We start from the raw sequence: 12205 nt of genomic DNA, 5'->3' as shown, positions 1-12205 counted from the left end.
AATAAATAAAAATAATAATAAAAAATATTTCCAGATATGTCAGTGCAAGTTGCTTTTAATAAGGACTGCTCAAACATTCATTTTACTCCAGGATAAGGCTTCAAACTGGGTTTATATCCTAAATTTTATTCTCGTTGTCTTTCTCTCTTTCTGTGCTCTACTCAATCTCCCATGATGCTTTGCGGCGTTGTTATTGTTTTTTGTGTCGCGCGAACATGGCCGCGCTGTCAGGTAGCTCTTCTGAGTGCTGCACACTCAAAAAGACCCTAAACAGGTTATTATCCAACACATCTTCCTCCCCGAGAGCGCGAACCCGCTCGGAGCCGCTGTACGTGATCTCTCTGGAGCGCTATGGCAGAGACGCGGACTTCGCGCTTCGTTTCCCGGACAGCATTTCCATGTCGGAGAGCCTGTTTGACGCCACTCTCACGGATGGAGACTGTAAGGTCCGTGTGTCTCTGGATCCCGCTGTGAACAGACTCATCAGCGTCAACGCGCTCCACTGCGGCTCCGTTATACGGCACGTGGAGCTCAGCCGCGGGGAAGATAGCGCGTCTTTTCATGTGTGCAGTCTGGAGGTGGACAGACTCTCCGGAGGCGATGCGGCTCTGAGGGCGCTCTCTTCCGTCAATGTGAGGGCCATTCCGTGGACGGGAGCAGAGCCAAGCGCAGGTCCGCTCAGAGCGCGCAGAAGCTCCTATCTGCCGCTGTGGAATAATCACGACTTCTGTGGAGAAATGTGGCGGGACACGGCTCCCTCTGAACCCGACGCGGAGGAGGACTCGGAGGAGGAGATAGAGGGTGTGTATTAAGATGCCTATCGAGGAAGCATTTGAAGGAAATCACTCACTTATAAACATATAACTTGCGACCCATATTTTCACCTAAACACCTCCCCTTTAAAATATTTAACACTATTGTATTATTAACTGGATTTTAGTATTTAGTATTTGAAGAAAAAAATAAATTTGTGACCTAAATAAATATGTGACCACAAAACCAGTCATAAAGGTATTTTTTTTATTATTGAGATATATATAAATGTATATAAAAATATATATAAATAAATAAGCTTTACATTGATGTATTGTTTGTTAGGATAGAACAATATTTGACTGAGACTGAGAATCTGAGGGTGCAAAAAAATCTAAATATTGAAACAATCGCATTGAAATTTGTCCTAAAGAAGTCCTAGCAATGCATATTACTACAATGTATTGTTTGGCTATTGCTACAAATATATATATATATATATATAACTGTGCTGCTTATGGCTTTGTGGTCCAGGGTCTAATATTTTAATATTTTCAATGAGTTTTAAACATTTTCTAAAAGATTCTAAACTTTAGACAGTAGTAGAGAAACTGTCATGACAAAATATTTATTTTCTAGTGGCTTTTAACCATGAAACACATGGGTCAAATTCACCTTCAAACATAAGGGGATAATTCACTCGAAATAAATCAATAATAAATCCTATAATGATTTACCCTGCATGACATACTTTTTTTTGTGGAACACAAATGAAATTCATGCATATGCCTTTGTTTCTGGTGGCAGATATTGGGTCCACGGTTTCCCTCGCAGAAGTACGCAGACATTTCTTGAGTGGATCGCGGCGCTACCGGGGCGCTTTGTGTGTGCGGATCCTCCACAAATCCAGACTGATTTATTTCGGGAAAGCAGATCATAAATGTGAATGTCCCTATAAGGTCAGAGATCAAATATATGACATCCCTTTCCATGCAAATATCTGTTAACAGTATAGACATCTGCAGTGATTTTTAGAAGAATACAAGTTGCTTTGGTAAGAAAGAGTCTAGTAGGAAGCACAGATGCAGTATATCAATAGATATTTTATATTTTTATTGACTAATATTGTGGGCACTTCTCATTTCAACTATTCATCTTTAACTTCAACTGTTTATCTCATCTATATGCCAGTCTAAAATGTATAATTTTAGTTATGCATCACAAGGTTAGATGTTGAATTGAAGTTCCTCTATCGATCTGTTTTCCTCAGGCAGAGCTGCAGGTTGGTGACGGCTCATCCAGTGCTTGTGTTGTACTGTGGAACACAGTCTGTCTGGATTGGTACCGAATCCTTCATCCGGGTCAAGTTGTAAGATTGTGTCGCTACAGAGTCAAGGAGAGCTACAGCAGCCGCACGGGGCAGGATTCAGAGCCACACATTGGTAGAGAGAACATTAAACACATCTAACATATGAAGTTATGACATGCACACTAGTGTTTAAAAGTTTGGGTCGGCCAGATTATGTTTTTGATTTTGAAGTCTTTTATGCTCACCGAGGCTGCATTTATATGATCAAAAGGTTAAAATATTACAGTTAATTGTGAAATATTTTTAAAGTTTAAATGAACTTTTTTTATTTTAATTTATTTTCAAATGTAATTTTTTATCTTAATGTTTTAAAAATGTCTTTTAAAAACAACCTCAAACTTTTGAATGTTAGTGCATGTTGCAGTATATGAATAAGATTTAAAAAAAATAATTAATTCTTAGTTGTAACATGGATGTTATTCATGCATCTCATCCTTCAGAGATCAGTCTTAATTCCAGGAACCCCGCTGCTCAGATAACTATCATCCCCAAGAACCAGGTTTCACCAGACTGGGTTTTACCAGACCTGCCTCATGCATTCATCTGTGGGTATGTGTACTAAATCAAACACCGGTGTCCTTTATAGTCTTGAATTGCAGTCAAAGAAATGCACTAAGTGATTGTGTTTAACAGACAGGAGCTTCCAAGTTGTCCACAAGGCCACATTTGCGACATCATCGGTGTTGTGATCTTTGTGGGTCGACCAGAACGTGTCAGGAGGAAAGGTGGGACGTCCGGTAAACACAGAAATATGCTCAATATGCATCTTTAGCCAAAAGACTGAAACCTGTCCCCTTACAGATGGGCAAAGGGCTGAAATCGAGGAGTACCGGTGGCTTCAGCTGGCAGACAGAGCATCAGACAAGCCAGTCATGATCAAGCTTTTCTCCACATCACAGCCTGACATTCAAAGCCGTGTCTATCCAAGTAAATAGATTTCTTCACGGTCTCTGTATCATTATTATTATAGACAAGCTGTCAACTAAGATTTTTGTGTTCTATTCAGTGGCACTGCTTGTCTGCACTAGACTAAAGCTGATCAGGAGTGCAGTTGACAGAGCTACATCTTTTGAATATCTTACCAACACATCGCTGACCCAGGTTTACTGCACAGGTGACTTAAACACCTTTATAAATCAGACACATAACATACTGTACAATACTGTTTACATGTTTGGGCTAAGTAAGATTTTTGATCTGTTGACAAAAGTTATAACCTCTATAAGGAAGGATTAAATTGATTTTAAAAAGACAGTGAAGATATTTGAGGTTATAAAAGATGTTTTGAACTTTCGGTTTGTCTTCCACAAAAATATTAAGCAGTACAAGCCGTTTTAAGCATTGATGATGATACGAAATGTCTCTTCAGCACCAAATCAGCACATCATTATGATTTCTGAAGGATCATGTGACACTGAAGACTGGAGTAATGATGCTGAAAATTCAGCTTTGCAACACAGGATTAAATTATATTGTAAAATATTATAGAATGGAAAACAAGTATTTAAAATTGTAATCATATTTTACTATATTACTGCTTTTACTGTACTTTTGTTTAATCAAATGCAGCTTGAGATAGTAACTATAGACTTATTTGAGAGTTAAAAGAATCCAATGCTGTTCTTTTCAAACATAAAAACAGGCACAGGGTCTCACCCCGTGATGCCGTACAGAGGGTTACGGCCCGTCCGGCAGTTCCTCCACTGGCTGAAGCAGGTGGACGAGGGCAGTCTGCTGGGGAGAGCTGTGATTGGAGGATCTTTCAGCTACCCACCACTTCCTGTTTCATTACATAACTTCATGGAAAACAGACACGGTGAGAAGCAATACAAACGATTTGAGAGTGTTTCTAGTGTTTATGTAAAAATAGATATGTTTCTGAATGGACTAAGCATGGAAAAATGTTGTAAAGTACTGTTTAGTGTGATGAAATAAATAAAAACAAATGTGTTACTGTACCATTTCAGGTTTTGATACTTTCACCCTGCACTCTTCCTGTGACTAATTTGAGCGTGTGTTTGCAGGGGAAGCTGGTCTCATCAGTGGAGGAGAGATGAAATTAGAATGTGAGAAGTTAATTTATAGAGAGAAACGGCAGTTTGCCATTCAGTGTGTCATCACTGCAGCCTGCTACCATCATAGAGAGGTAACAAATAACACTACAACCAACGACATAATCATTAATGACCCCAAACTGAATTTTAGTATAACTCTTTTTGCTATACTTCTGTTTTCTTGTCTTTTATAGGACAGTGGGCGAACACAGTTTTCAGATCTTCCATCAGCTCCACTCAGTCCTAGAGTGCGACGGCAAAGAGAGGGGTGTGTGTGTTATTTTGTGTAATAAGTATAGACAAGTTTGTCCAAAAATCATCCGAAAATGTCTTACAGCATAAGCAGAAGTGTACATGAGATTCGATAACTTCACTGCATGGAACTGAGCAGCTAAAGCCCTCCTTTCCATTTTCTAAGGAAGATCATAGGATATCTTTATTTTATTACATTTTCATTTTTGGGTAAACTGTCCTTCAAGACTGTTTTTACCACAGGTCTGAACCTAACAGGACACCTGTGAAGCGGAAACTGTTCAGCAGTACTAGTCCTAGAAAGAGGTAAGGATGTTTGGGTTCTGTATAATACAGAAGAACTGGTGTTATTGAGTGGATAATAATAATACACTCTTTTTCAGGTTGGCACCACCTCTGCAACCGCTCGCAACGGAGGATGATGCAGAGAGAGGTAACAGCCAATAAAATGACTGGATTCATCCTGCACATCATTTCACAGTTTACCAGAAAGCTAATCAGGATTAACAATGAATATTGACAAAAAAAATAGCTTGTGAAAAGCAAATTTGATATGAATTTACAGAAAGAGATCATTGTGTCCCTGTGCCCTGCAGATTTTTCCCTGTTTGATGGCGCCATGGAGTTTCTAGTCGGAGAACAGGAAGATGACAGTAATGATGAAGATGAAGATGAAGACTTCTCGACGCCGCCCACTAGTCCCATGACCTCCCGCCTGGGGCTGTCACGTGTCGCCAGTGAAACTTTGCCACGGGTTTTTTGTTATGAGCGGCGACACGTCCAGGCTGTTGCTGTGGGGCTGCAGGTTAACACCTTTCACAAGCTCCTCCCACAGAGAGAACTTGAGTCATTTAGCCCCGCCTCCTGCTACACTGGCTACTTCACTCTGACAATGAGAGGTGCACATTTAAAACACACACACAAACATGTTTTTGCTTGAACTTAGAGTGTTAGTCGCAGCATGTTTGTAGTATTGCAATCAAATATGTGTTTTTTTCCTCTCTGCTTAAGCTCTATCAGATGCAGTGATGCTTGATGTTCTTTTTCTGCCTGCTGCTCCGGGAAACTTGCACTGGATGCCCCTCCCACTTTCACACAATAACTCCTGGGAGTCTATCCTATCACATGGAGGCTTTTCACCACATGCCCCGCCCCCAAGCCCAGGTAAATATGAAGCAAATTGGCTTTATTTATTCAGAACAGATTTCAGTGCAGTCACATAAATTGTCGTTTTAGTTTATTCGATAGCTTTCAACAACTAAAGAATATCACTTTTATTATTAAGCCTACGGTAAAGCTACCTATAAGTGAGAATTATTTTTATTTCAACTAAATAAATATAACAACTTCCACTAAATCTTTCTTTTTTTTTCCTGTGGGAGTAAATTAGCTGAACATTTAAATCTGGTTTCTCTTTCTTCTCCAACAGCTGACTTGATCGCGACAGCTAACCAGTTGACCAATCAAAGACTCCTGTGTGTTTTAGATGCATGTGCATTAGGAGGAGAGAAGGTGGAGCTGGTACTAAACCGTGCATTTCCTTTACGATGATAGAAACCTTTTAAAGATGAAGGGACACACTGATACAAAACAAGTTTGTATGAGTTTATACAGCTTCTGTTAACAGAATAACCTTTAATTTATATGAATATTTATACAAATTATTTATGTATTTTTTTTTATCAACAAAACATTTTTTTTAGCATTCAGTGTGGCTTCATGTGGTTTACTAATCATGGTAATAAAATTTGACCACATGATCTTTTGTTGATTCATTGAGGGATTGGTCATGGTGCAGGATCCTCAAAGGTTCAAGACTTTATCATTTTCATAAACAATCTCGCCTTTGATTATCACAAATCTGATGAGCTCCTGGTGGCCTCCGAACTGGTAGACCAGATGTTCCCATCTGCAACAGAGGAATTATATTATATTAACCTCCTTATCAAGTCCCATCAAGCACCAGTTATAATCCAATCTCTATATCTGAATCTCAATAACAGATTTTATTTCATCATGTTTTTATTTTTTCACTGATAGTTATTTTGTTGTTTTGTCATTATTATGAATATTTTAACAGTTGTACTTAAAGGGATATTTTCACCCAAAAATGATCTTTAATTACTCACCTTCATGTTGTTATGTAATGAAAAAATAAAACATATTTTTTTAATACCAAAAAATAATGACTTTATTCAACAATTTGTCTTCTCCATGTCACTGTAGTGCCATTTTGGACAATATCCACTGAATGTAAATGGTGTATGCTGTTTATGTTTACACTTTGATCTGAACAAAAAAAAACATTTATCTGCGTGGTGCAGCTGACACAGGACAACATATACCGTTTACCTTCAGTGGATATTCTCCAAAATTGCACTAGTGTGACGCAAAGGAATACGAATTGTTGAATACATTTTTATTTTATTTTTGCACATAAAAATTATTTTCGTAGCTTGTTACGGTTGAACCCCTAATGTCACAAATTATTTACCGATGCCCTTACTATGTTTCTGGACCTTGATGCATCACAATATCTTATTGTGTTCTGTAGATGAACGGAGGGAAGTCTTACAGGTTTGCAATGACATGAGGGTGAGTAATTAATGTACTTTAAGTACTTAAAGTTGAATAAACCAAATTGAGAAATCTTGACTTGGCAACTAGCAGAAATAAAATAAGTTTTTTTATACTTAATTTTATTTCAGTTAATGTTTATTTAAATTTAAATTAGATTTTGTTATAGTTATCTGTAATAACCTTGTTTTTTAATATCGAACTATTTTTATGCCTTATTCAAACAACCACTGAACGTAAACAGTTCAGCAGTTGCCCTCGTAGATCTGTAGTTACTGTATGGATATGATCTAACCGTGGAGCATTGATGATCACAAGGTCCCCCTGTTTCCCGATTTCAAGCGACCCATGCGTATGTGAACGGTTGAGAGCGTAGGCTGCATTTATAGTACTTGCAGCCAAAGCTTCTGGCATAGACATCTTCATCAGCACACAGGCCAAATGCATCACCATAGGCTAACAAACAGACAAAACAGAATGAAATGAAGTGGTCACGTTAAATATCTACTGATAACTTTTGTTCAAAAAAGTCTTGTGGTCACCATTGAGCAGCAGTAGGCATTGGGGTTAAAGTCACTGCCAAGGCCCACTATGACTCCAGCATCAAGCATATCTCTCGCACGTGGTGGAGACAGCCTTCAACAGACACAAGGAGAATCAAATCCCTGATTTCTTCAAATTATTTTATGGAAAACATCCACATTGTAGTTATTTACCTTAATATATAGGCCGTGGTGGGCAGGAGGACTGCTGATGTTTTAGCTTTTGCCATTGCAGCAATTCCGTCATCTGTCACTTCTTCTAAATGACTGATGGCTAAAGCGCCAAGTTCTGCCCCAAGCTGTTAGACAGGTGGACAAGGAAGAGACACAGATGATGCAAGAAACAAGACAATTTCAATGTTCAAGCACGTGCGTATGCATGCTTACATGTGCCGAGTTCATGGGATGGAGTTCATCGCCGTGAAAGTTGATGTTGAGGCCCATATCTTTGCCAGCCTTGAGTATGCAACGTGTTGAGTTCAGATCAAACACACCTTTCTCACAAAATACGTCAATGTTGTCCACCTGCAGTTCACCTGAAGCAATTTGCATTTTTATCTTGGGCAGCTGCTGTGCCACGATGTCCTGAGTGGCTTCCTCCATAGTTTTACCTCTGAGAAAATGAATGTTAAACAAACGAAGGGTTGTTTAGGGTGGGGTTGGTCTCTTGTGCTCACTAAGGCTGCATTCATTTAATCAAAATGACAGCAAAAACAGTAATATTGTTTGTTATAAAGACTATGTACTTGGGTACTGCATGGGCTCCGCAGTATGTTGCTGATATCCCGATTGGCAGTGAGTTTCTGGCTGAATTGATCACCCTCAGCATCTTTAGTTCAGTGTCCAGCTCAAGCCCATATCCGCTCTTACACTCCACCAGTGTGGTTCCAGCTCTCATCATGCGCTCCAGGCGGCTCTGTAACCCATCTAATAGTTGTCGCTCGGTTGCTGAGCGAGTATGTGCCACTGTGAAATGGATTCCACCTCCTGCTTCATGCACTTCCATATATGTGGCACCGGCCAGCTGTACACACACAACAGAGCACAATGATAATCCCTCATTACTTGTATTAAGATGCTTTGATGTTGTTCAGATAGCTTCTCTGACACAAAGACTTAAAGATATGTTCATATAATATAAAATGCAAGAGTAGGAACAGATGGAATAAAATTAGAGCAAAACCTTCATGGCAAACTCGTGCACTCTGTCTCCGGCCCATACTGGATGTGTGTGTGCATCGACCAGGCCTGTAACATTATGTTAAGATTCTTTCAACTTTTTTTTTTAAGGAACTGTCAAAAGAAACGGTGGTAGATGTTACACTTACCAGGGATGACACACATGCCAGAAGCATCCAGAACATTGTCAAACTTTGCTCCTTTGAACTGAGACTCAATGATGTCTGATGGTCCAACAGCTTTAATTAGTCCATCACTACACACACACACACACACACACACACATTTTCAAAAAACTTAATTCTGTATGATTTATGAGCTTTCCTCATGGAGACCTAAAAATGTCCCCACAAGATCGAAATTCACTGGTATTTGGTTATACACATTTTGTCCCCACGATGTGATAAATACCAGGTACACACACTCGGATAAATAAGCACAGCCCATAAACTTAAATTGTTATTTTATTTCATGTATAATTACTGGAGACTAGCCAAAATAACCCTAAAAGAAACATTTTCTCCCAAATTAGATTCTTCAAATTTCTGTGTAAATTGTCCCAATATGTAAATAATTAATAAAAAATTAAAAGCGGACCGCTTCTTGTATTTTTAACAATGTTAATATCTCTTTAAGGGAGCCATGAAATATGAAACATGAAAATAAATTTACTATGAAATTGCTCATTTAAATTGTTTTGAAAGATGCAATACATTTTTCATAGCCTATAAGATATCACACAATGAGCGTTTTCTAAACATGCTGAATTGATCACAATAAAGAAGACTTACTGTCCAATGAGCACACTGCCATTCTCAACGACAGCCAGCGTCTGCATCCCATCTCTGGTCAGGTACTTTTCACCATTTCTACAAACTAACACCACTTGTGTTGCATTCTTGACTAAAAGTTTGAAACTGCTTGCAGACATTGCTAGGTTAACTGTGGTGCAAGTTATTCAGAGCAGAGCTCAGGGGTAAAAGAGTGGGTAAATATTTAGCGAAGCCAAAATTGGGAAACTGGACGAAGGTCGGAAAGTAAACAGGTAACTGAATGACCCATGATCAGCGAGGGAGGAGCTCATCTTCAGTCGATTTATGTGTATGAGGTAAACAAAAGGCGTTGTGAAAAAAATGTAAAAAGAAACGCATTTCTAGTGAATATGAGCGACAGTGAAGAATTTACATGCTTTTGTATTTTGTTTCATCATTAAATCTGTGAAAATGCCACTTTATCACAAAAAATCCACCGAAAATGTAACATTTGTTTTCAAACAACGATGAAGCAAGTTTATACACATCCTCAAACCTTCAGAATTATACAGAGAGACTACTGGGGAAAACATGTGACTTTAGATTAATATCAAACTATATTGGATATTTAAATAAACTATTACTACACATATTGTATAACTTCATTAAAACTGCATTTGCGTTCAAATTGATCATTTAGAAAATGTTAAATAAATTGTGTTCTTGTGGCAGAGCAGAAGGTCGTGGATTCCATTACAAGGGAACACACATACTGGTAAAAAAAATAAAATAAAAAAATACATAGCCTGGATACACTGTAAGTAACTTTGAATAAAAGCATCTGCTAAATGCATAAATGTAAATAAACTCTTAAAGTGAACTTTAGCATTCATGAACCACTTATGTAAACTGTAACCAAGTGAACTTGATATTCAGTGTCAACTAAAAAGACACAAGATGGGACTTAATTCTGTCCATCTGCAATTACTGGACAGTTGGCATTACCAGATACTGTACATGGTATTATATTTCAGAACTAGTGCTGAAACACAAAATCTCGTTGTTAAAGACAAACAGTGTTTTCCTTTGGAATAACATGCACTTATGAATAGTTGCATCAAGTTTTTAGAGTCAATTCTGATTCCATTTTGACCTTAAATATCACAGTCAAAGAAACGACAACAAAAACGTACAAACTGCACAATTTATTTGTCATTGTGCCACCAATAACTTTTACAGTGTAAAAATAACTAACAATTTTACAAAGAAAAGAGACACAGCTTCACATAAAACTGGGACAAACTGCAAAATAACCAATAAATCATCCAATCGGATTAGAAGAAGAAATCCAATCGCTCTTCATTCTCTCATCTCGCCGTCTTCCTCCTCTTCTTCTACTCCTCTTATGTACAAAACATTGTTACACCTGCAGAAAGGGAAAAGTTATTATATTTTCTGATAATACATAGTTGTAAATTGAGTTTCAACTTAAAACCTTACCTGATGAGCACCTCTCCGAGATGACCCGCTAAGGCTCCATCCACATACTCTTCTGTGTTGGCCAGCTAGAAAACATAGCTCAATTAACCGATGTAAATTCAGATGTGAGTATTGCTCTTAATAACACTGGACATTCTGCATTTTGTGACCTGCTAGTTTACTATGGATATTGTTTCTAGCAGATAAAAAACACAAGCATCAATGACTGATGGATTTATAATTGTGAATTCTAATTAGACAAACCTGCATGTTCATGTAGCCATCCACAGACACCAGGTAGCCCTTGTACTCCATGCCCCACTTCAGCTTCACCATCACAGGCTTCCCCGTGAGACCGTTCAGAAAGGGCTTGGGGTTCAGCGGCAAACTCTGCAGAAAAAGAGTTCGGTGTAAAATACAGAATTTGAAAAATTTGAATTTCATATCAGAATTTGGAACCAATTCTAAAGATTCTAATAGGAATTATTTTTTAGAACTCCAGCATGAAGCAACAAAAGAGGAGAACTTTTCTAGCATAGTCCCAAATAAGACTGGATTGGGTAACTTAACATGCTTCTAAGGAATATCATAAAAAACTAATATTAAAAAAAAAAAAAGGTCAAAGACACTACTGCAAAAAAATACATAAGATATAAAATAAAAACTGCAGGCGTCTGAAGAGGATTTGACTATATAATGTTAGAATAAGCGAATACATAAATCTGATTAGAAACTTTCGTTAACTGTCTTATAATATTCCACTGAATTAGTTGCGAAATTAACACAGAGCTACAACACGAACACCTTTAAGATTTTGTCTAAGATTAAGCTAGATTGCAACACAGCAAGTGGAAACATTGATCATACGAGCTCAGGGTTACTAACAAAACACTGGTCGCTTCTGAAAACAACGTCCGCTCTACGATCCAGATGCTAACATGCAGCCGCATTCTCAGCTTATTCATGAATGAAAACCACCTCGCTCTTTTACAAAACCTCAAATATTAAGCCAAAAGGAAACGATTATGTAGAACATACCATGACTGTAGAGCTAAATGGATACTGAGGAAGAAAAAATTGTTTATTTAAATAGCATAAGCTATAGTAGCACACTCGCACGCCTTGCCGCCGAGTGAGGGAAGGACTACGAGCACACTTTGACCTTGCGGCGGGAGAGAAGAGCGCGTCTGAGAACAGCGCCACACGCTGCACTGGCGGGTAATAGCACCACATGAACACAGGATGGTA

At 38.3% G+C, this 12205-nt stretch overlaps 3 protein-coding genes across 3 annotated transcripts; 1 reads left to right on the top strand and 2 right to left on the bottom strand.

Annotated features, from left to right (window-relative positions):
- The first annotated feature begins 63 nt into the window (after positions 1-63).
- Positions 64-6059, top strand: LOC113105580 (RPA-related protein RADX). The gene is made up of 15 exons (XM_026266729.1): positions 64-801; positions 1561-1712; positions 2024-2195; positions 2563-2671; positions 2756-2847; positions 2924-3049; positions 3129-3236; positions 3765-3938; positions 4147-4268; positions 4371-4444; positions 4672-4734; positions 4812-4861; positions 5025-5327; positions 5440-5592; positions 5858-6059. The coding sequence occupies exons 1-15, from the start codon at positions 216-218 to the stop codon at positions 5977-5979; spliced, it is 2406 nt and encodes an 801-aa protein (XP_026122514.1). The 5' UTR covers positions 64-215; the 3' UTR covers positions 5980-6059.
- Positions 6048-9727, bottom strand: amdhd1 (amidohydrolase domain containing 1). The gene is made up of 9 exons (XM_026266730.1): positions 9518-9727; positions 8876-8982; positions 8731-8795; positions 8294-8571; positions 7935-8160; positions 7722-7846; positions 7548-7641; positions 7301-7461; positions 6048-6337 (listed from the first exon to the last, which is right to left on the bottom strand). Exons 1-9 carry the CDS (start codon positions 9655-9657, stop codon positions 6232-6234), a joined length of 1302 nt encoding a protein of 433 aa, XP_026122515.1. The 5' UTR covers positions 9658-9727; the 3' UTR covers positions 6048-6231.
- A 937-nt stretch (positions 9728-10664) lies between these two features.
- Positions 10665-12205, bottom strand: snrpf (small nuclear ribonucleoprotein polypeptide F). Its single transcript, XM_026266731.1, has 4 exons — positions 11996-12205; positions 11222-11347; positions 10979-11043; positions 10665-10904 (listed from the first exon to the last, which is right to left on the bottom strand). Exons 1-4 carry the CDS (start codon positions 12188-12190, stop codon positions 10838-10840), a joined length of 453 nt encoding a protein of 150 aa, XP_026122516.1. The 5' UTR covers positions 12191-12205; the 3' UTR covers positions 10665-10837.

This window comes from Carassius auratus, chromosome 7 (genome assembly GCF_003368295.1).
Source record: "Carassius auratus strain Wakin chromosome 7, ASM336829v1, whole genome shotgun sequence".
Classification (NCBI taxonomy): domain Eukaryota; kingdom Metazoa; phylum Chordata; class Actinopteri; order Cypriniformes; family Cyprinidae; genus Carassius; species Carassius auratus.
This window is presented reverse-complemented; position numbering and strand designations above follow the sequence as displayed.